The sequence below is a fragment of the Bombus huntii genome, chromosome 11 (assembly GCF_024542735.1).
Source record: "Bombus huntii isolate Logan2020A chromosome 11, iyBomHunt1.1, whole genome shotgun sequence".
NCBI lineage: Eukaryota > Metazoa > Arthropoda > Insecta > Hymenoptera > Apidae > Bombus > Bombus huntii.
Window position 1 is genome coordinate 4,657,405 of NC_066248.1, and position 21,956 is coordinate 4,679,360.

General features: G+C 35.0%; 4 protein-coding genes and 1 long non-coding RNA gene across 6 annotated transcripts; 3 read left to right on the forward strand and 2 right to left on the reverse strand.

Moving 5' to 3' along the window:
* Positions 1 to 405: 405 nt before the first annotated feature.
* LOC126871306 (uncharacterized abhydrolase domain-containing protein DDB_G0269086-like) lies at positions 406 to 6,783 on the forward strand. The gene is made up of 2 exons (XM_050629943.1): positions 406 to 1,992; positions 3,688 to 6,783. Exons 1-2 carry the CDS (start codon positions 1,002 to 1,004, stop codon positions 4,863 to 4,865), a joined length of 2,169 nt encoding a protein of 722 aa, XP_050485900.1. The 5' UTR covers positions 406 to 1,001; the 3' UTR covers positions 4,866 to 6,783.
* A 197-nt stretch (positions 6,784 to 6,980) lies between these two features.
* Positions 6,981 to 14,231, forward strand: LOC126871466 (uncharacterized). The gene is made up of 2 exons (XM_050630353.1): positions 6,981 to 7,233; positions 13,184 to 14,231. Exons 1-2 carry the CDS (start codon positions 7,116 to 7,118, stop codon positions 13,525 to 13,527), a joined length of 462 nt encoding a protein of 153 aa, XP_050486310.1. The 5' UTR covers positions 6,981 to 7,115; the 3' UTR covers positions 13,528 to 14,231.
* LOC126871473 (uncharacterized) lies at positions 7,143 to 13,175 on the reverse strand. 2 transcript variants are annotated; one of them, XR_007691656.1, is made up of 4 exons: positions 11,877 to 13,175; positions 11,054 to 11,804; positions 7,836 to 10,951; positions 7,143 to 7,285 (listed from the first exon to the last, which is right to left on the reverse strand). It is a non-coding gene; the product is annotated as an uncharacterized LOC126871473 (long non-coding RNA). The 2 variants fall into 2 exon arrangements; XR_007691657.1 differs by having other exon boundaries at positions 7,240 to 10,951; positions 11,877 to 12,047; positions 12,116 to 13,175.
* Positions 14,232 to 14,753: 522 nt separating the features above from the next.
* On the forward strand, positions 14,754 to 16,490 carry LOC126871469 (myotrophin-like). The gene is made up of 4 exons (XM_050630356.1): positions 14,754 to 14,897; positions 14,975 to 15,055; positions 15,321 to 15,431; positions 15,631 to 16,490. Exons 2-4 carry the CDS (start codon positions 14,987 to 14,989, stop codon positions 15,805 to 15,807), a joined length of 357 nt encoding a protein of 118 aa, XP_050486313.1. The 5' UTR covers positions 14,754 to 14,897; positions 14,975 to 14,986; the 3' UTR covers positions 15,808 to 16,490.
* Positions 16,491 to 16,905: 415 nt separating this feature from the next.
* Positions 16,906 to 21,895, reverse strand: LOC126871418 (histone-lysine N-methyltransferase eggless). Its single transcript, XM_050630209.1, has 14 exons — positions 21,601 to 21,895; positions 21,198 to 21,468; positions 20,971 to 21,100; positions 20,757 to 20,900; positions 20,316 to 20,680; positions 20,004 to 20,233; positions 19,514 to 19,922; positions 19,210 to 19,443; positions 18,773 to 19,117; positions 18,523 to 18,690; positions 18,153 to 18,461; positions 17,828 to 18,090; positions 17,410 to 17,737; positions 16,906 to 17,292 (listed from the first exon to the last, which is right to left on the reverse strand). Exons 2-14 carry the CDS (start codon positions 21,426 to 21,428, stop codon positions 17,086 to 17,088), a joined length of 3,363 nt encoding a protein of 1,120 aa, XP_050486166.1. The 5' UTR covers positions 21,429 to 21,468; positions 21,601 to 21,895; the 3' UTR covers positions 16,906 to 17,085.
* Between the last annotated feature and the right edge of the window lie 61 nt (positions 21,896 to 21,956).

Genomic DNA, 21,956 nt, shown 5'->3' on the forward strand with positions numbered 1-21,956 from the left:
TTCATCTTACGTATCTTATTTTCCCATGAAATTTAAGACGTCATTTGTAACATGTCATTGTTGTTCAAAAGAAGATGTAAAAATAGAAAGGTGTAAATAAAATGTTTAAAAAATGAATAATAAACCAGTGTGTTACTTTATACAGAAATAATCCTATTGATGTCGGTTTGATTAATTAATTAATTAAATTAATCGACTAATTAAAGCTAGATTAGACTTTTACCCTCGATATATTTTTTGAAATAAATGTGTATAGAATGTATAAGAAGAATGTATAAAAATGTACACGACATGTAGATACATGTGTATATGCTACTTATAATAATAATTATTGCAATTGTTAATACTGCAATTGTTGATATATACATCAAAATATTAAAACAAGTCTAAACTATAAGACGTTTCAAACTGTTTTAGTCTGTCATAGCTAATTTACTATGCCAATTTTAAAGTACTGTTCAAGATCTTATGGGCATATGGCCACTGACGTAATTTCGAAAGAAATATCTCTATTGGATTTAAAACTTACTTTCATTGATAAGCTACCAAATTAAATTACCTTGTACATACAATACGCTTTAATACCTCAAAATTCTAAATATGTACATTATCGATAAATAATATTGAACATCGAATCCAAAAATTTGTCTTCAAATACCATAGAACAACAGACAACCATATCTTTTTATTATTTCACTAAACATTTGCTTTCTACACAAAACTCTGCTGGAACAACAAAAATTACACATGTTTCTCACCAGGCAAAGCAAAGCACACCTGTAAACACTATCTGGGTCCGAAAAAATAAGCTACAACTTCATCAAGGTGAGAATAACAAAGCGAGACAGCGAGTAATGACGCCAATCGCAACAACACCTTCCTGCATTTACACAACTGCATAGTCACTACACTTGCCCTAACTATTTGTACAACTGCAACCCCCGGTATATAACTGGCGCGTGCCGGAAGAATCGGCATCAATCGGCAAAGTTCCGTCGACCATGCAGATCCCAGCGATTTTCGTCACGTGCCTGCTCACATGGGGCCTGGTGCACGCAAGTATCGAACTCAGTGCCCCCAAGCAGGAGTCTGCCCTCGCGGAGCAACTCCTATTGAAGAACGTGGACACTAGCGCGAAGCGAAAGGAGAACGGCGCCCCGAAACTCGGCGAGAGCACAGCTGCGGCTCTGGCTAGTACCAAGGCAACTGCAGCCGCAGAGGCTAAGGCATCCGCCAAAGTGAAAGCTTCTGCCTTGGCCCTCGCTGAGGCTTTCTTGCGTGCGTCGGCAGCGTCTGCTGCTGCTACGGCCAAAGCTGCTGCCGCTGTAAAAGAAGCAACGCAGGCACAGCTGTTGGCACAGGAGAAGGCTTTGATAGCGTTGAAAACTCAATCTGAGCAACAAGCTGCCTCTGCTCGCGCGGACGCCGCGGCTGCCGCAGCCGCATCCGCGCTAGAACGCGCCCAGGCCTCCTCCAGAGCGGCCACCATCGCCCAAGACGTTTCCAGCGATTTGGAGAAACGTGTCGCCACCTTAGCCGCCGCTGAATCAGGTGCCACCCTCAGAGCAGAACAATCCGCCGCGCAATCGAAATGGTCCGCCGCAGTGGCCGCCCAAACCGCCGCTGCTGCAGCCGCTACAGAAACAAAGGCCACCGCTTCCTCGGAAACCACCGCTGCCGCTACTAGTAAGGCCGCCGTGTTGGCCGCTGACGCTAGCAGCGCAGAAGCTGCCGCTGCAGCGGAGGCACAATCCGCTTCGCGGATCGCAGGTGCAGCAGCCACCGAGGGATCTTCCAACTGGGCTAGCGCGAACTCGCAAACCGCACAACTGGAAGCTTCCGCCGCAGCGAAGGCCACCGCAGCCGCAGCTATCGGAGATGGAGCTGTTCTAGGACTTGGACGGGACGCTGGTGCCGCGGCTCAGTCAGCCGCTGAAGTTAAAGCCTTAGCTGAAGCTAGTGCCAGCTTAGATGCTTTAGACAAGGACAGGAAATGAAGGGATATCTGAAGGGGACAAGAGGAAGTCTTTCTTAGACGATTTTGAGAAATTTCTGATTGAGCACGATAGAAAATTATTTGAATATGATTACAGAACGACAGACGGAGTCGATAAAAATTAAGAGTAACATTGTCGAAGTGAGCTTACCTACGTGATAATAAAGGTCCACTGTTTTAGCAAATATGTATTTTCTTGATGATTTTCGTTGTCTTCCTTTTCTCCAATCCTTTGTGATAGATGGATCTCCCATAGAATCTTTCGTGAGATTGCTGAGTTGAAGTCATGCCTGGCTTGGCTTTAAGATGCTGGATGTCGGCGACGGTAGAGCAGCCTGCGATTTCTAGTATATGAAAGTTTAAACAATTAATAAATGTCTTCTTATAATCTTGTATATTTGATAAATGTTTCTAACGTAGAATACGAAAAAATAGCTTGTATTTTGAACATGTAATACACATGTGTGTGTACAATTCGACTACATATAAATATACATTAAATACAGTTATCTTAGATCAGGCCAGTTTGCATTAAATTGATCTAGATTAAAACAACAAGTATTTACTATTAATAAATTAGTAAATAACACTTACTAAATATATGAGTATAAATTATCACAAAAATATGCAAACTTTAATTAACTTATTTAAATTTATGTACATTAAAACCGGTGTCTAATTACTTAATCATGCACGGCTACATTGGTCGATAAATATTGGATTATCGAATACAACTGAATAATTATGCGAAACGAAATAGTGATTGTTTAATGCATACATTGGAAAGCAGATAAGAGATTAGCTTATCTTTTATAGCACCTATAGTATTTAATAATTACGTGAAGCATGTTATTTTAATCGAATATATTTGTAGACTATGAATGTAATAAATAAATTTACTTTAATTTGCCTTTGCCTTCCTCAATTGCCTTCTTTGCAACTTTTTATTTTGCTGTCACTACTTTCGTCTCTAAATATTGAGAAATATAAGCTACACTAAAAATATTTAAATGTCCAAATCGCAGCAGCAAATAATAATAGTGAAATTACAACTGATTTAAACATTTGTGCCACAGGATTCGATGAAATATTGGAACACTGAATCATTAAATGATAGGCTTGAGAAAGTAGCAAATAAGAAAATAATATTTCGAATTAATGGAGAATACTAAGCACTCAGCATAGACACGGCGAGTATCCAGAATCACTTTTAATTAAGAGAAAGCACGAATACATCTTGAAAAGGTGAAATGCATGCTATCTTAGTAAAAGTGTTCAATGTCAATGACGACATTTGCATTCTATGTTAAAAGCAACATTTCACGCTAGAAGATATAAACATGTATATAATATTTTTTATAATTTTAAATGTGACGAATACTTGAAGCAGAATAATTGAAATACCGATAAAATTCCCAAACGTTTGTTTTTCTCTCAAAACACGGGTTCCAAAAGCAATTACTTTACTTTTGGGTCGGTACAATTGAAATAATAAATGTTCGCCGCCAAAATCTTGCAATAATTCGAACAATACCGAACCAGTCCGGAAAGGAAACAAACGCTATATTTCAGACTCGAATCCACCTAAATAAACTCTGGTTCGACCAATAATGATATCGACGAGAAAAGATAAAGAAATATTTAGAAACCCATGAAACAACATTTCGCGTAATAACAACGATGTTTTCACAATTGCCAATGGCCGTATAAAACGGGCAAATCGTGTCCCAATCGGCATCAATCTTGCGAAGCAGCCTCGAAGATGAAGATTCCATCGATACTCGCGGTGTCCCTGCTGGTTTGGGGTCTGGCCAGCGCAAGCAAACCACTCATTGCCAATGCGCAAGTAGGAAAGGTCAAGACCGAAACGTCATCGTCCTCAGAAATCGAGACGTTGGTGTCAGGAAGCCAGACATTGGTGTCAGGAAGTGAGACATTGGCTTCGGAAAGCGAGGCGTTGGCGTCAGAAAGCGAGGCATTGACGTCAGAAACCGAGATAGCGAGCTTGACAACTGCCACGAAGGACGAGCTCATACTAAAGGGCGAACCTATCCTTGGAAAGAAACTAGGAACCGGGGCGTCTGAAGTAGCGGCGGCCTCTGGCGAGGCTATCGCAACTTCCCTTGGCGCGGGACAAGCTGCAGCAGAGGCACAAGCCGCCGCCGCTGCGCAAGCAAAATCAGCAGCGGCAGCTGCCGCGAATGCAGGTGAATCCACCAACAGTGCTGCTGCGTTGGTTGCTGCAGCAGCAGCAGCACAAGGAAAAGCGGCTGCCGCCGCAGCAATCGCGACGAAGGCTAGCTTAGAGGCCGCAGAGGCTGCTGAGGAAGCTGAGTCGGCCGTGGCCTCTGCCAGGGCTGCCTCCGGAAAGGCGGAAACGCTCGCATCGACCGCCGCTGCTGCGAATGCCCGTGCTGCTCTCCAAGCGGAAAAATCGAACGAGCTAGCGCAAGCTGAGGCTGCAGCCGCCGCCGAAGCCCAGGCTAAAGCCGCCGCTGCTGCCAAGGCAACACAACTCGCCCTTAAAGTTGCCGAAATTGCGGTGAAAACGGAAGCAGATGCAGCAGCTGCCGCCGTTGCGGCCGCAAAAGCCAGAGCAGTCGCAGAAGCAGCCGCAGCTCGTGCGACCGCAGTGAACGCCATTGCTGAGGCGGAAGAAGAAGCTTCGGCACAAGCGGAGAGCGCCGCTGGTGTAGCACAAGCAGCCGCCTCCGCTGCTGCGGAAGCACAAGCTTCTGCATCTGCCGCTGCGGCGACTTCAGAGGCATCCGCCGAAGCTGGTGCATGGGCAGGAGAGCTTAAGTTACCTCCGTTGGCACGTCTTTCCCTATTGAAGAAGGAAAACACCGAAGAATGGTCAGTGAAGTAAGTAGGGACGAGGTACTCGAAGAGATCTAGCTAAGGACGGCAATACAGGAACATTTCCGCAGAAGAGGTTCAACATCTTCAAGCAGAGTATATTATAGAATAGAGCAGAAGCAAAGGAGATGATTAGAGACACCAGTTTAGTAAATGCGAATCGAAATTGTACGGATGACATTATTAAATTGTTCTAGCAAATGAGCAAAAATTTCACTCTTCTTCCTGGCATATACCTGTTTCTTTGTTCCTTGCCTCACCGTCGTTAGGGATCCATGATAGCGTAGAAATTAATAATTCGCCAAACGTATGTTAGGACAACCTCGTGGAATCCCTGTAATGTTATTTATAATATCAACATCATCAAAAATTATTCTCAAGGAATGGTTGAACGTCGTGTATTTCGATATAAGTCTGAACACGTACCTGTTTACAGAAATGACATTCATGGTATAAGACAGGATCTCTAACGCTTGAAATACCACGAACTTGTTCCGAGATCGGTGATTCAGAAGGTTACAGTCTCTTCACTCGGAAGAACGATGCCACTAGGCAACTTTCCCTTTCTTCTTTACTTTCCTCCGTGATATCGCGCGATTTTACTTTGCGATCACTTTTCATAATTTCAGCTCGTTAATTATGCATAACAGAATGATAAAACGCGATTGCGCGGTTAATAAATTTATCGTACACCGAGCAGGTTCGTGGTAACTGGCGAACGTTAAAGAAACGGTATTATCAGCTCCATTTTTTTAAAGTTCGATCGTAATTTCTATATTGCGTACGGTTGTTACGTAAATTAACCATAAGGTACCTAGACCCGATTAGCTTCCTACTTGTTGGCTCAAATGGCCCGGAAGAAACTCTCTATGGCCCGTTATTATTGTTTTCTTACGCGACAGTAGTGCTCTCGAGAGAACGCCGCTTCTTTAATTGGCCACAAGATACTGTAATGAAACAGCGAAAGTTGGTTAAAAAGAATATAGTTTAACAGACACGAAACATCGCCGTCGAAATTTCTGCATCAACCCTACGAAACGAGCACGCGTGTATCCTAATCGCTTGGCAATTACCATCGAGTAAGTATATGCGATACGCTTTTACAAGTTTTTATAATGGCAAACTCGTGATGTAGTAAGCGATGTTTTGTGAAAGATTCGACTGTTTCAGCCTCTAAGAGAGCGCATCGTGCGTGGTAGAACGACGAAACCGGCGAACGAAAGGAGAACGGGTTAGCCCCAGCCTCTTTTCCTCGAATACAATGACGATTTCGCGACACGTGACCCGATCACGAACAAGTTGTTAGTCCCCTTTGTTCGACGTTGTAAAATTGATGCTCACTGAACTGAATATAATATACTTTGTCACGAATTTGGATTCATATAAACTTTTACTTCGATTTGTACCTTATGCTAAAATTACGATAGAAAACTTGAATCAAATATCCATAGAGCGCTAATTAATACATTAGCTATCGACGATCTGTTGAAAGTACAATTGGTTACAGATGTATTCTTCCAACTTTTAGTAACGTTCGTTAAACTAATTATTCTTAATATATTACATCGTTATTTCTTCATAATATTTATGCCAGTGAAAGACTTAACTAATATAGCGCGTATCTTTATTAAATCTTTATTCTCCTATGGAGATATCAATCGTATAGATGCACTAATTAAGAGATCACGAATACTTTTGGGACTCTCTCCTAATTAATCGAATCAAGAATACTTTGATCACCACTAATGAATGAATGAAAATAGCGGCCCAAGAAACTTGGTATAACAAAATCAAAAAGGAAACGAGGAAAAAAAGGATGAAAGATCCGTAAACCAAATGGTAACCCACTTTGTCATATGTATCGCTCTCAAGTGGAATACATTGGTTGTGGATTTGATTCGATTTACATATTTCGATGGTGTGAGAGCAAAGTATATATGTATATTATCGTACACTTCATGTACCGATTAGGTGTATACATGCGCGTCCGTCGTCAAGGAACGAGGAGCTCACACGATCGAGCATCGAGGGACGCGAACGATTCTTTGGTGACTGGTGGTTCAAGAGGTGAGAGACTATAAATGTTTGGTGGGGACGACAGGACCCCGCCCCATGAACAGCTATAAAATGCCGGTACGAGAATCGGACCCAACCAGTCTTAATCAGAGTACACGAAGATCCTTTTTTTCCTTTCCTCTTCAGAGGTACGCTGGGTCTGCTCTCTCCTTCCTCTCTCTCTGTCCGTGTCATCGTCGAGATCATGAAGCTCGTCCCGGTCCTGTTGCTTGTCGCAGCGATCGTTTTCGCCGCCGAGGAGAAGAAGGAGGAAGAACGTCCTAAAACGTTTAGAAGACTCATACCTGCTGACGTTCTTCGCGGTAAGTTCTATTTTTCTGAGGGCTATTTTTCTTTCTTTCTTCATGAACGTTTCTGGAATTTGAAAGGTTTACGTAGTTCCTTGCAATATGTATATCTCTCGCGCACATAGAAATATGAAATAATATCGTGGTACCAATGTCTAATGTTTTTTGTCAGGCGTTTAGGAAAGCCTGGTAAATGGATTTGGTCGCCAATTCTAACGAAGCTAATTAAACTATGCCAGATACTGAAAGATAGTTCTAAAACTTTTAAAAATATTTAAATGGTGATTAAGCAATGTAGGTAGAATTTTTTATAATGAATCTCATGAAACATAACATATTTCTGTATATCTGTTGTTCCAAAACTACAGCAAGCTGCGCCATACTGTGAAGGTAAAACATTTTTTACGAAACGTCACAATTTAAAGTAGTTTAGAATCTAAAGTATACCAAAACTATTACATGTTTGCCGTTACAATTTTAATAAAAATTGTAGAAAAAGAATACTATCCACGATAATTTTGTCAAATCAATCGATTTTACTCGAATAAATTCTTTTCCCTTTTTTCCTTTGCATTAACAACATCCAATCGTGCTACCACAAACAGTATTATTCTTACCTAGAAACGTATGTCAGGATGACGGTGTGGCGGTTCTTTGAAACGGCAGACGTGACCCGGTACATACGTGACACGAAAGTAGAACGATTTTTATCATTTTTCCAAAACTGAAATCACTTAGAAAATACTTTAAAAAACACACACACATTCATAACGTATGCCTAAGAATCGGTATTACTTTTGAAGAGCAAACTGATCAGCAGAGAAAATCGAAAACCGCGTAAACGTATCTTGTTAATTGTTCGACATTTTCTCCATCCTTTGCCTCGGATCGTCAGTCGTTCGACTTGAAAACCATTCCCAGAATTGCAAATGAAGCGACCATACCAACGAGTTTGCAGAAATGGGCATAAATCACAGTTTCATTTGACAATTCCTGCTTCTTCGACTTTCCATTCGCGATAGAGGAATCAGGTCCTTGAAACCACGCTCTTTTCACCCTACCATTGTCGTTACCATCTTGTCCTCTCGCATTATTCACCATGTCGTGACATGTTTGCAACAGTACAAATAAAGGCGGATAGATGTATGTTTTCCCTCGTTTAAAAAAATAAGAAAAAGATAGATCGAGAAGATAAGCGTTTTCATAGGTTTGTAGATCCACAGTTATGTGACAATTTAGGTGAATAACGTACTTACACGAACAGAAGAATAGGAAACAATAACAAGACCATCATCGCGTGAAAGTCTTCGTACTGCGAAGACTCGTTTCTTCTTCTTCGATCGATCCCGCAACCTGCCCTCCAGCCTTTTCTTTATATGGGATATACGTGTTCGGATAAGCTTCGACTTCACCTACCGTTCACCGTAAGATACCTTCTACAAAAACTACTTTCCACGTTTTAATCTCTTAAGAGAATAATGTTATCTTTTTATAATTAAGTGTCATTCTATTTACCGCAGCAAAGTCAGTTTTTCGCGTATCGAGTCCATGAGGTGCGAATTGTAATTCTTCAAAGGTAAAAACATTAGTAGCGTATAGCTAGGCAAACATAAAACATACATAAACACAACGACGTTTCAAGAACACAGTATCCATACAAATCGAATAGGAAGCAAGTTGGCGACTTTTATCACACAGAAATCTTCCGTGAAGTCGTGAGTCTGGACCATTTATCGACGGTAATCGTTAACGATGCAGAACATAGTCCTTGATTCTCCTCGTTTGTTGATCGTTCCAATAATCTATAATTAGAGATCGTTGAGAAGGATCTAAGAACAATCTGGAGATAGCGTCTTGCTGATTCACAGACTGTGGCCTGGTTACTCCGTATTTTTCGCTCCAGACCTAGATTCCGATGAATAATCGAATTGCTGATGAGTTGCTAGCGGCGAATGCTGAACATGGTGTCGTCGTAGGTACGTTTATGTACGATGTCTTGAACGTCATTTACGCATTGAGAACATTTATTTTATTCAATCCTATCGAAACAAAGATAATGAAATTAGGTGAAATTATGAAATTTTCAGTAGAAGACAGCTAGACGATTGTTTACTCCGTTCCATAATCACATTCTACGCACGATTGGTTTGCCAATAGGTATACAGAGTGACACGAAAATAATGCGAACGAAAATTTGTAATCTGTAAAAAAAAGATAAGGCAAATATGAGACACATTTTTACCATTACTTTATAAATTTTTTGAAACACGCGATACAATAAATATTGTACTTTTCGTGAACAGAAGAGCCTTTACAAAGTTTTATAAATTTCTTCACAAAACTTATGCACGTATTAAATATTATTATGCATGAAAAAATGAATACATCGAAATATAAAAAACGAGAAATATGTCTATTTAAGTGCAGGTGAGCGTGTTCCCATTGAAGTTAAGTTTTACACAGTCACGAACATTGGTTCGAGTGTACCCGTTTTGAAACAGGATGATTACAGAAAGTAGGTCTTGGGTTGGGTCATCGGCGACGAAAGCGGGGCCAGAATGAAAATTCGTAAGAAAGAGGCTGATTGCACTCTGTTGTTCCCCTTAGCTTCGCGACTTTCCAACCGGGAGATCGTTACCCTTCGATTATTCTCTCGATGTGCAATTCGTGATCGTGGCCTGTGACGAGTGACTAATTTTCTAAACGCGACATGCATCATTGATTAACCATACAATAGATAACGTGTTATTTCTCGAGAATATCGCGTGTTTATTGAAATGTCGGATCGCAGATTTATTGATCGGACAACCAAGCGACAGGAGCTATGATTATCTCTATCTCAAGTTCCTACTTAATTAGCGTTATTGAAATTGACAAGCTATTATGTTATATACTATTATAAACTAATATATGCGAGAATACTACATTATGAGCACAATAAAACGTGCTTAGATTTAAATAATTATTAAGTAAAATTGTTAAGTAATTTCATTTCAAGATGACAAATACTTAATTAGTTAGATCTTAACACGTTTCATATCATTAGTTTTTTCTAACTATACACACCATGTAAGGTTCTCTAAGTAAACATTTTAATACATCTGGTACGTTGATCTTTTCGCTCATCTATCTTACTTGAGTATAACGAAGAACATATTTGTCCGTTCAATGAAAGTTCTATTTCTATCTGGAATATCATGGGTCACTGATGATCCACGAGTCATGAAAAGCGTTAACAGACGGAAACGTAGCCAACCGCGACGAAAAAAACAAAGTGAGTGAACGTAACGTTACTCCTACGAGCATGAAAGTCGACCCTTGCAGACAGATGAATCTTTAATGTCGGTGAAAGTCTAAGAATGTCCACTATAAATCATTCTTTATACCTCTTCCTTAAATGGCTCGCTTTAAAAGTGACGAGGCCAGAGCTCTTTCCATGAAAATTACAAATTAATTTGCACCGTGTTTGTATGTTATAACTCCTTCCAGATCAATACATTCAACTCAGTGATGGCGATAAAAAGTCTACGATTTTTACCAATTTACCGGTCGAAATTGTTGCCTTTTACCATGTGAATGGCGTCAGATTAAAGTTTTTCCGTAGCCAGCAATTTTACAATGTTATTAACAAAATTGCACAGCAAACCATGAAGTCGACTTCATCATCCCTTTCTCTTTTCGAGTTACTTTTCTCGGTTAGCGTATGAATAGCACGCTTCTCTTTCCTTCGAATCTGCAATCCTGCTATTAATTAGCGTAAATCACATTCAATAACATTTTTTAAGATCACGTATGTTCCATATAGAAAGGAAAGTGAAACTGCTCACATACTCACTTTATTTTCGCAACAATTGTACTGTTTGCAGTTGTACACATGTATACGGAATTTGAAATTCACGTTGCAACGATGATTCTGGATTCCATATTGGTTATCGCCCATCAATTGAATCATTAAGAATTAAATTTTATATTTAGCTTTACTTTCAAATAAATCAATGTCATTACGATGAATTGGAAATTATGAGCTTTATTATATGATTATAATTTTGCTAAGCACTTAATTTCCTGTATGAAGTTTGCATGAAAGATGGATTATGGTGTTTAAAAGTATTAGAAGGAAAAACCTTGTATCTGTATCTCATCGATATCGAGTCAAAATGTTCCTCGATTTGGAATATTCCATTGAACATCCGATCATTTAGAATAAAGGCTCCCGAATCACTTTCTTATGATTCAGGTGACTCGCAAGAACTGGTGTCGTATACCACGGCACTTTTAGCGTTGGCGTAAACGCCCATCGTTTTATGCCTTCGACGTATCGAAACTGGCATTGAGAAAACGGTAACAGACACGTCATTATTCAAATAAATCTTATTCCTAGAAGGTAACAAGCGACTCATGTTTGAGCGACATACTTGTTATTTTTTTAGACATTGCGTCTTCCTTTCATAATTAATTAGACATTCATATTGCGTAATGTTTAAAAAGTCGAGTCGTTAAAAAGTAAAGAACGCTAAATAGCTTTTGAATAATTTTTTCGAATAAAGTTTTCTTTTATTTCTGCCATTATCGTCCCTTCTATAGATCTGAAATACACAAATATCAATGCACAAATACGTGAAGAACGAGTTATACTTTACCCCCTAAGTGATAGATACTTCAGTAATTTTTCAATTGTTTTAAACAATTTTTATCTTAATTTTTCAACTTGTACATTATGTTAAAGTTCTCGATGTATTACGTTATCTTGCCAAGCGATAAAAGCTTTCTATTCAATCATCTTCCAATCATTTCAAGCGATTCACTTTCCTTGTTAAATCCAGGGAACTCTATAATAGAAAAAAGAAAGAAGTAAAAAAGTATGGCAATTGGCTTAGTCAGAGTTTGCGATAATTACACAAGTGGTAACACGGCGTGACAGTGAAAGTATTTCTCCTTGAAGTTTCTAGCCCGATCGGCACCAATGAAACTCCTCTGTCATCTATCTACGATCGATCGAGACGCATTATAATAGAATACCGTGCGTGTGTGTGTCTGTATAAACTTAGAAGGCGCGACGAGACGTTAAAAATGGCTTAATGTTAGAAAGTAATGAAACCTTTCACAGGTGTGCGTGTAATCAGATAATGCAGCACGTCCACGCATCGTGCGCGGTACCGATGCATTCTGTCGAAGAATCACAACCTGTACAAGTCGTTGCTCTTATAGAATGAGATTTTACTTTTACGTCACAGTTGGTGAAAATCCGCTGATGATTCATTTGGAATTCAAAACATCTTGAAGAAATTATATAAATATAATAAATATAAAAAATTTTTTACTGCAATTATATAGATTTGCTCCTTTTTAAAAAAAAAACCATGTTGAATGCCATGTATATTTTTTTCTTCTAATTTTTTTTTTTTAGGAATCGCGGAAATAATTTGATATTTGATAAGGATATTTACTATAGACCACGATTAATCGCTTCTTGTTTTTTTACTTGCTAAAAAATCCAGTTCTAAATACGCAATACCTTCCGGGTAGAAGATTACGGTTATTCCTAGTAAATTAAACGATATGGATTCCTTTCTCCACAAAGAAAGGCTACCATTTGCTACGTTTTATTGCATAAAAGACTGTACCGTTACGTAATCAAATCTAGTGTTCTAGTTAATACAACATATCAATCCGATATCTTCTTTATGTAATATATTTTATGTAATTCAGAAACTTGTATTCCGTAAAAATATTAGCGATTGTCTAGTTGTTACGATATTCGATTACTCGTTCAATTACTTATGATATAACATTATAACAAACTATAGAGAATTAGAAAGAATTTAATTTTATGCACAAATTTTATACGAATGTTATAATAACATTTTGATAAGAATTATCAAATTCGAAACTTTAATTTCTTACTGCCAAAGATTAATTTTGTGATATAAATTATATAGTTCCATCTAACTCTTTTTTTTTTTAGATTTCCCCGGTATGTGCTTCGCCTCAACAAGATGCGCTACCATCGAACCAACGAAATCCTGGGATTTGACACCATTCTGCGGCCGTTCCACTTGCGTGCCAGCCGACGATAACTCTGGTCGCCTCTTCGAACTCGTTGAAGACTGTGGACCGCTGCCGAAGGCTAACCCGAAATGCAAACTGTCAGACAAAACTAACAAGACTGCCACGTTCCCAGACTGCTGTCCCATTTTCGAATGCGAAGAAGGAGCGAAACTCGAATATCCGGAAATTCCGACTTTGCCTCCACCCACGGAAATCGTAGAGACCGAGAAAACCCCGGAAGCGACTCCGGCGAAGGCTTAAATTTTTAATTTAAAAAAAATTTCAAAGAAACGAAAAAAATGCAGGTCGTGACTTTCGTAAACTACAATAAATTGAACGGTCGATTAAAAGGTAGAAGTCGAAGATCTGTTATCGTATTCTGAGATAACTGTTTTTAATAACTGAAACAGGAAAAAATAATTTTAGTTGAGATTTTTTGTCGAAAAGAACGGTAACGTCTTTACTTAAAGCAAAAAGAATATGTATTACTTTTAACGTCGCGCATCGATACCCGTTGTTTCATCACGAGAAGGCGGTTTACTGCAACATCCTGTTACCCTTCAACGCAATTCGACTTAACTTAATGCGAGACTAAAATTATATACTGTATATAATTCAGGAGTTAACTCGAAGAACTTATCAAAAAATAGCAAAACATACATAGCTTAGATAAAAGTAAGCGTATTGTTAACATTATCATTGATAAACGATGGTGTACAAGTAATATCAGTGTTTCGGAATCTGTTCGAAAATATTGACTTTCTTCAGTCTCCTAGTCCTGGAAGTCGAGACTTAGATGCTCCTATAGCCGTTTTGTTATTCCCTTCTCCAAACAATAATTGTCACATAGGAAATTAATTCTTTCTTTTTCTCCAAAAGTAGAAAGTCTTGCGTATGTAATGTAAAAACATGTGTGACTGTAATTATATGTGATTAAATTAATACTTATTTAATTCAATACTACATACACTGTGTACTTTTTATCCCATACTTCCGACAATAGTGAATACAATATACCGTAACTACTTTCCTAATATAAATTAATGTGCATAATATTTGTTTGATTTTTAAATTTTTTAAGAAAAAAATTGTTTTACCAAGTGTTTGGGAAATCTTTATCTTATTATCATTATGTCCGGGAAGAATAAATAGTATTTAAGTTGATCTTGTAATTGTTCTATAAACATAACTAATAGAATTTTAATTAAAGAAATATGAAAAAGCAGCTGTAATAAATAAATTTTAAATTATATACGCTAAATTACTGTACTTACATTAAAAACAAAGAGGCATAACTTTTGCAATACTGAGAAATTAAAAAATTTCTACCTTGTTATTATCATTATTTCTATACATAGTTGGAGAGAACTTTGAATATAGACACAAATTGAAAATTAAACAGTATAGTTCATTACTTGTTTTTAATATCACCATATAGAATTGTAGTTATAAAATAAGCATTGGTTATTTAATTGGAACAGAAAATCGTTCATTTTATCTGACTTTAGTACGCTATCTTTAATGTTGGTATCTTAGAAGATTTCATTTTATTATTATATATGTTGGCAGCCTGGAAAGATTGTTCCAGCGAAATTCGCTGTTTAACCAAATTTAATGGACGTGAGACTTGAGTGAGTACGAACGTGAACTGATTAGAATAAACGTAGAAATTTGAGAGGCTGTGTGATATATAAAATTTTTCTAATAGCTTACAACGAAAATGAGTGAACTCGTGTGGGGAATAAAAAATGGTGATTTGGAGCAAGTGCGGGATATCGTTGAGAAAAAGGCAAATATATGAAACGTTAAATCATCTTTTTCTTCTATTGCTTTTTGATTGCCGCTACTCAGAAACGTCATAAAAAGATATCGCTTTATGATGTTTAATATAGAATTCATAGAATTTTATATAGTTCAAAACATATAAAAAAATACTAATTACCCGATTAAACTAATAGTTGTAAAGATCATTCATATTTCCTTTTCAAATTAGTTATACACTTTTTTTACAAGTGAACATATATTAAATTGTCTAAATATATTCCTGTTGGTAGAATATTGATGTCAATCAAATGATTGATGGAAGGACACCCCTACATTATGCAGCTGATTATGGCCAAAGTGAAGTAGTCAGATATCTTTTGGAAAAGGGTGCAAATGCAAATGTAAATGTATATAAATATTAGATAATATGCGTGAGATTGAAACATGAAAATATTCAAAATTTATTTATCTTTCTTTTTACTAAGCATTGTACATAATATTTTATTAGTTTTACTTGAAATATAAGAGATGAACATTAGAGAAATTATACTAAAAATGAATCGTATTACAATGATTTAAGCAAAATGTATTCACTTACAGGTAACAGATAAACATGGAATAACAGCATTATTAGCAGCAATTTGGGAAGGACATACAAATTGTGTAAAATTACTATTAGAAAAAGGAGCTAGAGCAGATGGATTGACACCAAATGGAACAAATTATTTAGATGCTGCTGAAAAGGATGAGATCAAAGAATTGCTTAAATTCCACTAGCACAAAGCCAAACAAATCATGAAGCAATAATTTTGTTATTTTAGTATTTTAATGTTCCTCATAGGAGTATCATCATTGCTTTGTCTTGATTTTCTGCATATGACTAGGCTATCATATTTATACACTTTAAATTAAAAAACAAAAACATATAGGTACACACATGTAGTTTTATAATAATATATTGCACATCTGGAGCATATAATCATGAACTCATATTATTTTATATGGTTACTCTTAGAGATTTAAACTATATATAGTTTCAGCTTTAAAATATTATATCATACAGATTGTTTTGCAAACTAACAATAGAAACAAATTTATTTTTAAAGCATGTAACATTATATAGCAAGAGATATTTTGATACATTTATAAGAAGCAGCATCGTGTTTTAAATATTTGTTATTAATTTACAAATATTACAAATTTCTTTTATACATTTTTTTACAACTACCTACTAACTAAAACAGCTTTTTGTGACAAAAAGTTATAGTATATATTGAAATATTTGAATGCTTGAATTAAGATACTACATAATTTAATTCAGTTTCAAGAATGATATGTATAAATTATAGAAAAGAAAATTAAAGAGCTATCTTTATGGTACTAACTATCTAACATGTCTTAAGAAGTTTTAAAGGTGTATAATAATCAAAAATAATAAACCAGTGCATCATTGTTATGTATATCATTGTATTTTATTAAACCTGTATTTATCATTTATTTATTACTCAACATATTATTGCTTACAGTATATTAATATAACATATATTAGTAGAAAATAAAATATATATGCAATTAAATAATAAAAATAAAATATAAATAATATATATATTAAAACGTTTTATATACCAAAATTTATTTGTCAAATGTCAATTGTTAAAAATACAAATTGTATCTATTATAGTTATAAAATATATATTTTTGCTAATATCTTATTTTTTTCATATCATATCTATATATAAAATGCACTATTAACATATTAAATATTTTAAGACAAAACATTATGTTTGTAAAATATAGTGCAGTTGATTTTTAAATTTTCTGCATTTATTTTATTTTGTACACTAACTTCTAATATTTCAATAAATACAATATAAATATAAAATAAAAATATTATTAAACCACTTAAAAATGACATCTTTTTAATGATGAGCAAAATACTTTGTTGCGCATTTCATACAACTTATAATAACAAACCATATTATTTAAAAAAAAAGGGAAATCTAAATCACGTTTATTAATCAAATTTTATTAATTTCATATAAAGTATGTCACATATTAGAGAAGTCGACCTCTACAATTAGATGCACCACATTTACAGATGATGACTTTACCTGGTATACTTCCAACATCATAACTGTAATTCCATGTTAATTCCTGACCTGCTCTTATGTAATTTAAAGCAAAGAATGCCACCCATGGAAATCTTACATCATGTGTGTCTACAAATACATTTTGCACAAAAACGTTTGGATCACATGAATGCTGAAAAATGACCAATAATTATAATTCAAATATAATGTTAATAATAGAAGTAACAATACCAAATTCTGTTTTGAAGTATTCTAGTCATGTAAAAGTTTCAATTAAAATATATCTTACGTTTAAGTAACGTCCAATATTTCCAGTTGTTTTAGCATCCATTATATAAACAGCCTCATCTTCTCCAAAGAAATCTCTTACTGATTTAAATTTAGGTCTTTCTATTTGCGTTGGTTCCACTGTTGGATCAAATCTACTTGGTTCGCGTCTGCCACTTCTATTTTCTTCTTCATCACTTATAGTAATTGCATCTAGATCATTTGAACGATTTTCATTGGTAGAAGACTTCGTAATATTTTCGGTGGTTTTAGCAGCGTGTCCATCTTCGCTATTTTCTTCAGATCCATCTTGATTGACATCATCTCGTTTTCGTTTTCTTAGCCTTTTTCTACATCATTATTAATAATTTTTCTTTATTATTAATATTCTGTTAATATAGACTACATCATTTATTAATAATTAAGTACTTTTTACTTACCTAATAGAAGGTTCTGTAGAATCTACATTGAAATTTAAGTATCTACTAACATTGAAATCTTCGTCTGAATCATTTGCATTTATTTTCGTATTATCCTCATCATCGCTAGTTATAGATTTTTTTTTATCTTCTGTGGTAGATAATGGCATTTCTGATTCGAGAACATCGCTTTCATATCCTTCTTTAATACTTTCCACTACTTCCACATAATCCAATTCTGCTAGGTATTCATCTCCATAATTTTTACCACCTTCATTAGCTCCCTTAGAGATAAATCTTAAAATAAGTTATACTGTTTGTACTATATCTTATTATAATTTTTTACCTGTTCTGTAAGTAATCTACCAGCATATATACAAATAAAAGATCCAAGAGGAATATCGTTTAGACATCGAATGCCCCAGCCCCGAGGAGCTGTTTTGAACACTTGTAATTTTAATGTTAATGGATGTTGCACTACTCTATTCAAGCAAGTTTTTACAGCACATTTACATTCAGAATTACATTCATAAATTCCAGTAGTAACTGGCTCTGGTAAACGTTTATATACGTAACCAACAGATGTATTTGGCACTCTTCCTCCGAGAGTAGCACCTTGTATTGTTAATTGCCAACATTGACATTTTGTTTTATCCTATAAAATGATTTATATAATTAGATATCTTATAATTTAAATTATTATAAAAAGAGCATACTTGGCAATCGTCTTCGCAATCACAGCTACACAAGAAATTTGGATCTAAATTAAGATTAACTCCTTCTGTTGGTTCTCTCTGAGTGCTATATCTAATGGTATCTGGTTGAGTGTGATCTAATTCATTAACACATGGTATTGGTACATTTTCTATACCATAACTGAGATCCTTGAAATTAAAAAAAGAACGATTGAGTTATAAAATACTAAGCAAGTATTAATTATCTCAATAATCGTAATATTTTATTTACCTTTATATTGATAAAACATTTATCCAAGACAAATTCTGCTAGACAATGCACCCAATAATCAAAATCAAATAAATCAACTGACATTGGGCTGCCTGTTTTGCGAAGATATTGGTGTAACTCTTCCATATTTCGTAATCTGACACCACATGGAGCTTGATATAATGTAATTTTCTTGCCTTTTGGATATTTACAAAGTTGTCTGTTCCAACCACAAAGTAATGGTATTGAAAGAGGTGAATAACCTCTCAAGTCATCAGGTGTAAAAGATATTCCTTGAACGCACTGAGGGCCACATTTATGTGGAACAAATTTTTTTGTTTGAATCTTGTTCTGCGTTTGGTAGTACTAAGATGAAGTGATAATATATGCTTTTAAATCTTATATCTCATTTTAAATTATCTTATAAGAATTATAATTAGTTTATTTAATGCACTTACAACGATACTATGAGAAGGTTTTGTTTCTGTTGTAGGATTATAGGAACTTGTATCCACAATATTTTGCTTTTTACTTGTACTTTTTCTAGCAACAGCACGTGATTGCTGTGGTGCACTTGATGTAACTGTATTTGTAGTTTCATTTACTATATTCTGTTCTTTTTCTAATTGAGAAAATCTTTCTTCGTCAGGTTCTAGATTAGATGTATATTCTACATAAGGTAAATTGCTTTTCTAAAATATTAGTAAGATTTACATTAATTAATTATCTCCTATAAAAATAGAATTAAAATGATTCACATACATTAGAGATAGCAGGCAGTCGATGTCGACTAGGTGTATTGACAGATGCATGATGTCCTTGTTGTCTAGCATTGGCTTTTAAAAGTTCAATATATAAAGGCCCTAATCTAGCTGAACCTCTGTAGATCCATTCTGTTCTTCCATCAGCGTCAAAATGCATTTGTACTAAACTTGCATCAACTTGAATTACTCTTGCAACCCACCATTTACCATTCCATTCTGTTTTTACTACTTGTCCTGTTTGTAGTTTGACCATTGGTCTTTCAGGATATGTTTCAATATATTTCTTCACAAAATCACGAGATTCATTAGGTATATCTTCCCAAACTTTGTTGGAAGATTCAGCAACTAAATAAATACATTTGTGCTCAACATATTGAGCATAACCATCATCAAAGAATACCAAATATCTAAAAAAGTAACAAATCTATTATTACTTACTATTATTCATATATTATTAATTTATTTAAAATTTCATCTATGAAATATACCTATACTTATTTGTAGCTTTTGGTGGTTCAGCTATAACTCCACTATAAAAATTACTAGATGAAACATCTTTAAATAGAGCAACTACTCGTGTACCAATTGGAATTACTACTTGGCTAGTTACAGCTGCTGCGATTTGTTTACCAGAAACAGATTTAGTAACAGAATTATACTTCTTTTGTAATAATTTTACACGACAATGTAAGGGAATTCTATAGACTACAGTTTGCACCTAGTAAACAATAAGTAAATCTTTAAGTAGATTAAATGTAGAACTATTTGTATAAAATTTAAGTAAGAATATATTCACAAACCTTTGCTTTAATCCATGGCATAAGTGGATGCTTCATAATATATACAATGGTATCAATATCTATCTGTGCTCTCACAAGTGGACCAATTGGAGGTAAATCCAAAACCACAATTTGGCTATTATCTTGTTCAATTGGTAAAACTTCTGGTTGATTATCTTCTAACGTTGAAGAAGAGGCAATTCTTATTTGTGTAACTTTTTTTGTTGCCACTAATGGATAAAATCCATTATCCACATATCCATCATTTATTTGAAGTTCTTGGAGCATTTGAATTTGTGGTCTGAATTCGTCATATAAATTATTACGTAACATATCCATAGTACACATCAAATCTTTAATTGTTTTATCCAGAATTTCATTTTGTTCTGTTTAAAAAATTATGTGATCTAATTCAAATGTAACAAATATATATAAATTATACTTTGCGAAATAATTATATACCATCTATTCTATCCCACTGGTCTTTTAGTACATTATGAGCTTGTTTAATTTGATAGTCAACATCATACTTCTCCAAAATATTGTTTAATGTGCTATCTAACATTTCTTCCATATCCGCAAGCATTTCTTCTGGCAAATATTTTTCTGAAACAAATAAAACATGTACCAATATCTCAAATATACATAATACATTGTAATACAATTTTAATTTTACCCTCATCACATGTATCTTTCTTTTTCTCATCATCTGAATCATCACTATCAGAAATTTCTACCTCCATTGTACGGTCAGGAAATTCACACTTCAATAATGGCTTACGATCTACGAAAGCTGCGACCAATTGCTATGAAAATTAATATCATAGTGTAAATATCAAACAAAAATCTGTCTCTTACTATACCACATTAAGTAGTCAAAAATACATATTTTATAAGTCAAACCTTTTGGTGTTCTAAAGCAACAATAAAACACTTTGTACATATCATACGCTTTTTCTTTTTTTCTGTATTCACTCCATAAAAAGCGCATGCAAAAGAAGGTGCTAATTTCATATCTACTCCAGAAGAACATTCAAAGTTGACACAATTAGAATTGCAAATTATTGAACTTCTATTTTTTTGTGTGTTATCCCCTGATGCTTCATCATCCGAAACAAGTTCAATGACTTCCATTTTGTACAATATTATTAAAAGTATTATAATCTTCTGGTAACTTAGAAACAAAGAAATGTTTATTTATTTACAGATAAGTATAATAACGTAAATGTAAATAAAAACAAATATATAGGTTAGATAACTAAAATATTGATTAAGTATTAAAAATGTAAAAAAAGATAATATTTACCAAAGTAACAATTTTTACATTAATAGCAGATAAACACAATTTCTTTAATACATTATTCGATGAAACTATTTAATGAAATATGTTCTTATTCGACAACTTTTTTCGATTTTGAATTTAATTCATACAAAAATATTTAAACATTTCATATTTTGTTGATTCTATACATTGATTCTTTTTACATTTATTCATATCACGGGTGGTCAAAAAAACTTAATGATAATAAATAAAATGTCCATTATTAGTTTATTTACAACAGAACGATATGAAAGCCAGACAAATTAGTGCCACCTACCAAATAACTAGCGCGGGAAATATTCATAATTTCAAATATAAGTAGAGGAAATCCTGGTACAACT

What these genes read in the sequence shown, in the direction of transcription:
- LOC126871469 (XM_050630356.1), top strand. Translation starts at nt 14,987, where the DNA reads ATGAGTGAACTCGTGTGGGGAATAAAAAATGGTGATTTGGAGCAAGTG. An exon ending in GGGATATCGTTGAGAAAAAG is followed by an intron (nt 15,056 to 15,320) that starts GCAAATATATGA and finishes TCCTGTTGGTAG; the next exon opens with AATATTGATGTCAATCAAAT. An exon ending in AAAAGGGTGCAAATGCAAAT is followed by an intron (nt 15,432 to 15,630) that starts GTAAATGTATAT and finishes ATTCACTTACAG; the next exon opens with GTAACAGATAAACATGGAAT.
- LOC126871466 (XM_050630353.1), top strand. Translation starts at nt 7,116, where the DNA reads ATGAAGCTCGTCCCGGTCCTGTTGCTTGTCGCAGCGATCGTTTTCGCC. An exon ending in ACCTGCTGACGTTCTTCGCG is followed by an intron (nt 7,234 to 13,183) that starts GTAAGTTCTATT and finishes TTTTTTTTTTAG; the next exon opens with ATTTCCCCGGTATGTGCTTC.
- LOC126871418 (XM_050630209.1), bottom strand. Translation starts at nt 21,428, where the DNA reads ATGGAAGTCATTGAACTTGTTTCGGATGATGAAGCATCAGGGGATAAC. An exon ending in TTGCTTTAGAACACCAAAAG is followed by an intron (nt 21,101 to 21,197) that starts GTTTGACTTATA and finishes TAATTTTCATAG; the next exon opens with CAATTGGTCGCAGCTTTCGT. An exon ending in AATGTTTTATCAATATAAAG is followed by an intron (nt 18,691 to 18,772) that starts GTAAATAAAATA and finishes TTTAATTTCAAG; the next exon opens with GATCTCAGTTATGGTATAGA.
- LOC126871306 (XM_050629943.1), top strand. Translation starts at nt 1,002, where the DNA reads ATGCAGATCCCAGCGATTTTCGTCACGTGCCTGCTCACATGGGGCCTG. An exon ending in TGCTTTAGACAAGGACAGGA is followed by an intron (nt 1,993 to 3,687) that starts AATGAAGGGATA and finishes GATGTTTTCACA; the next exon opens with ATTGCCAATGGCCGTATAAA.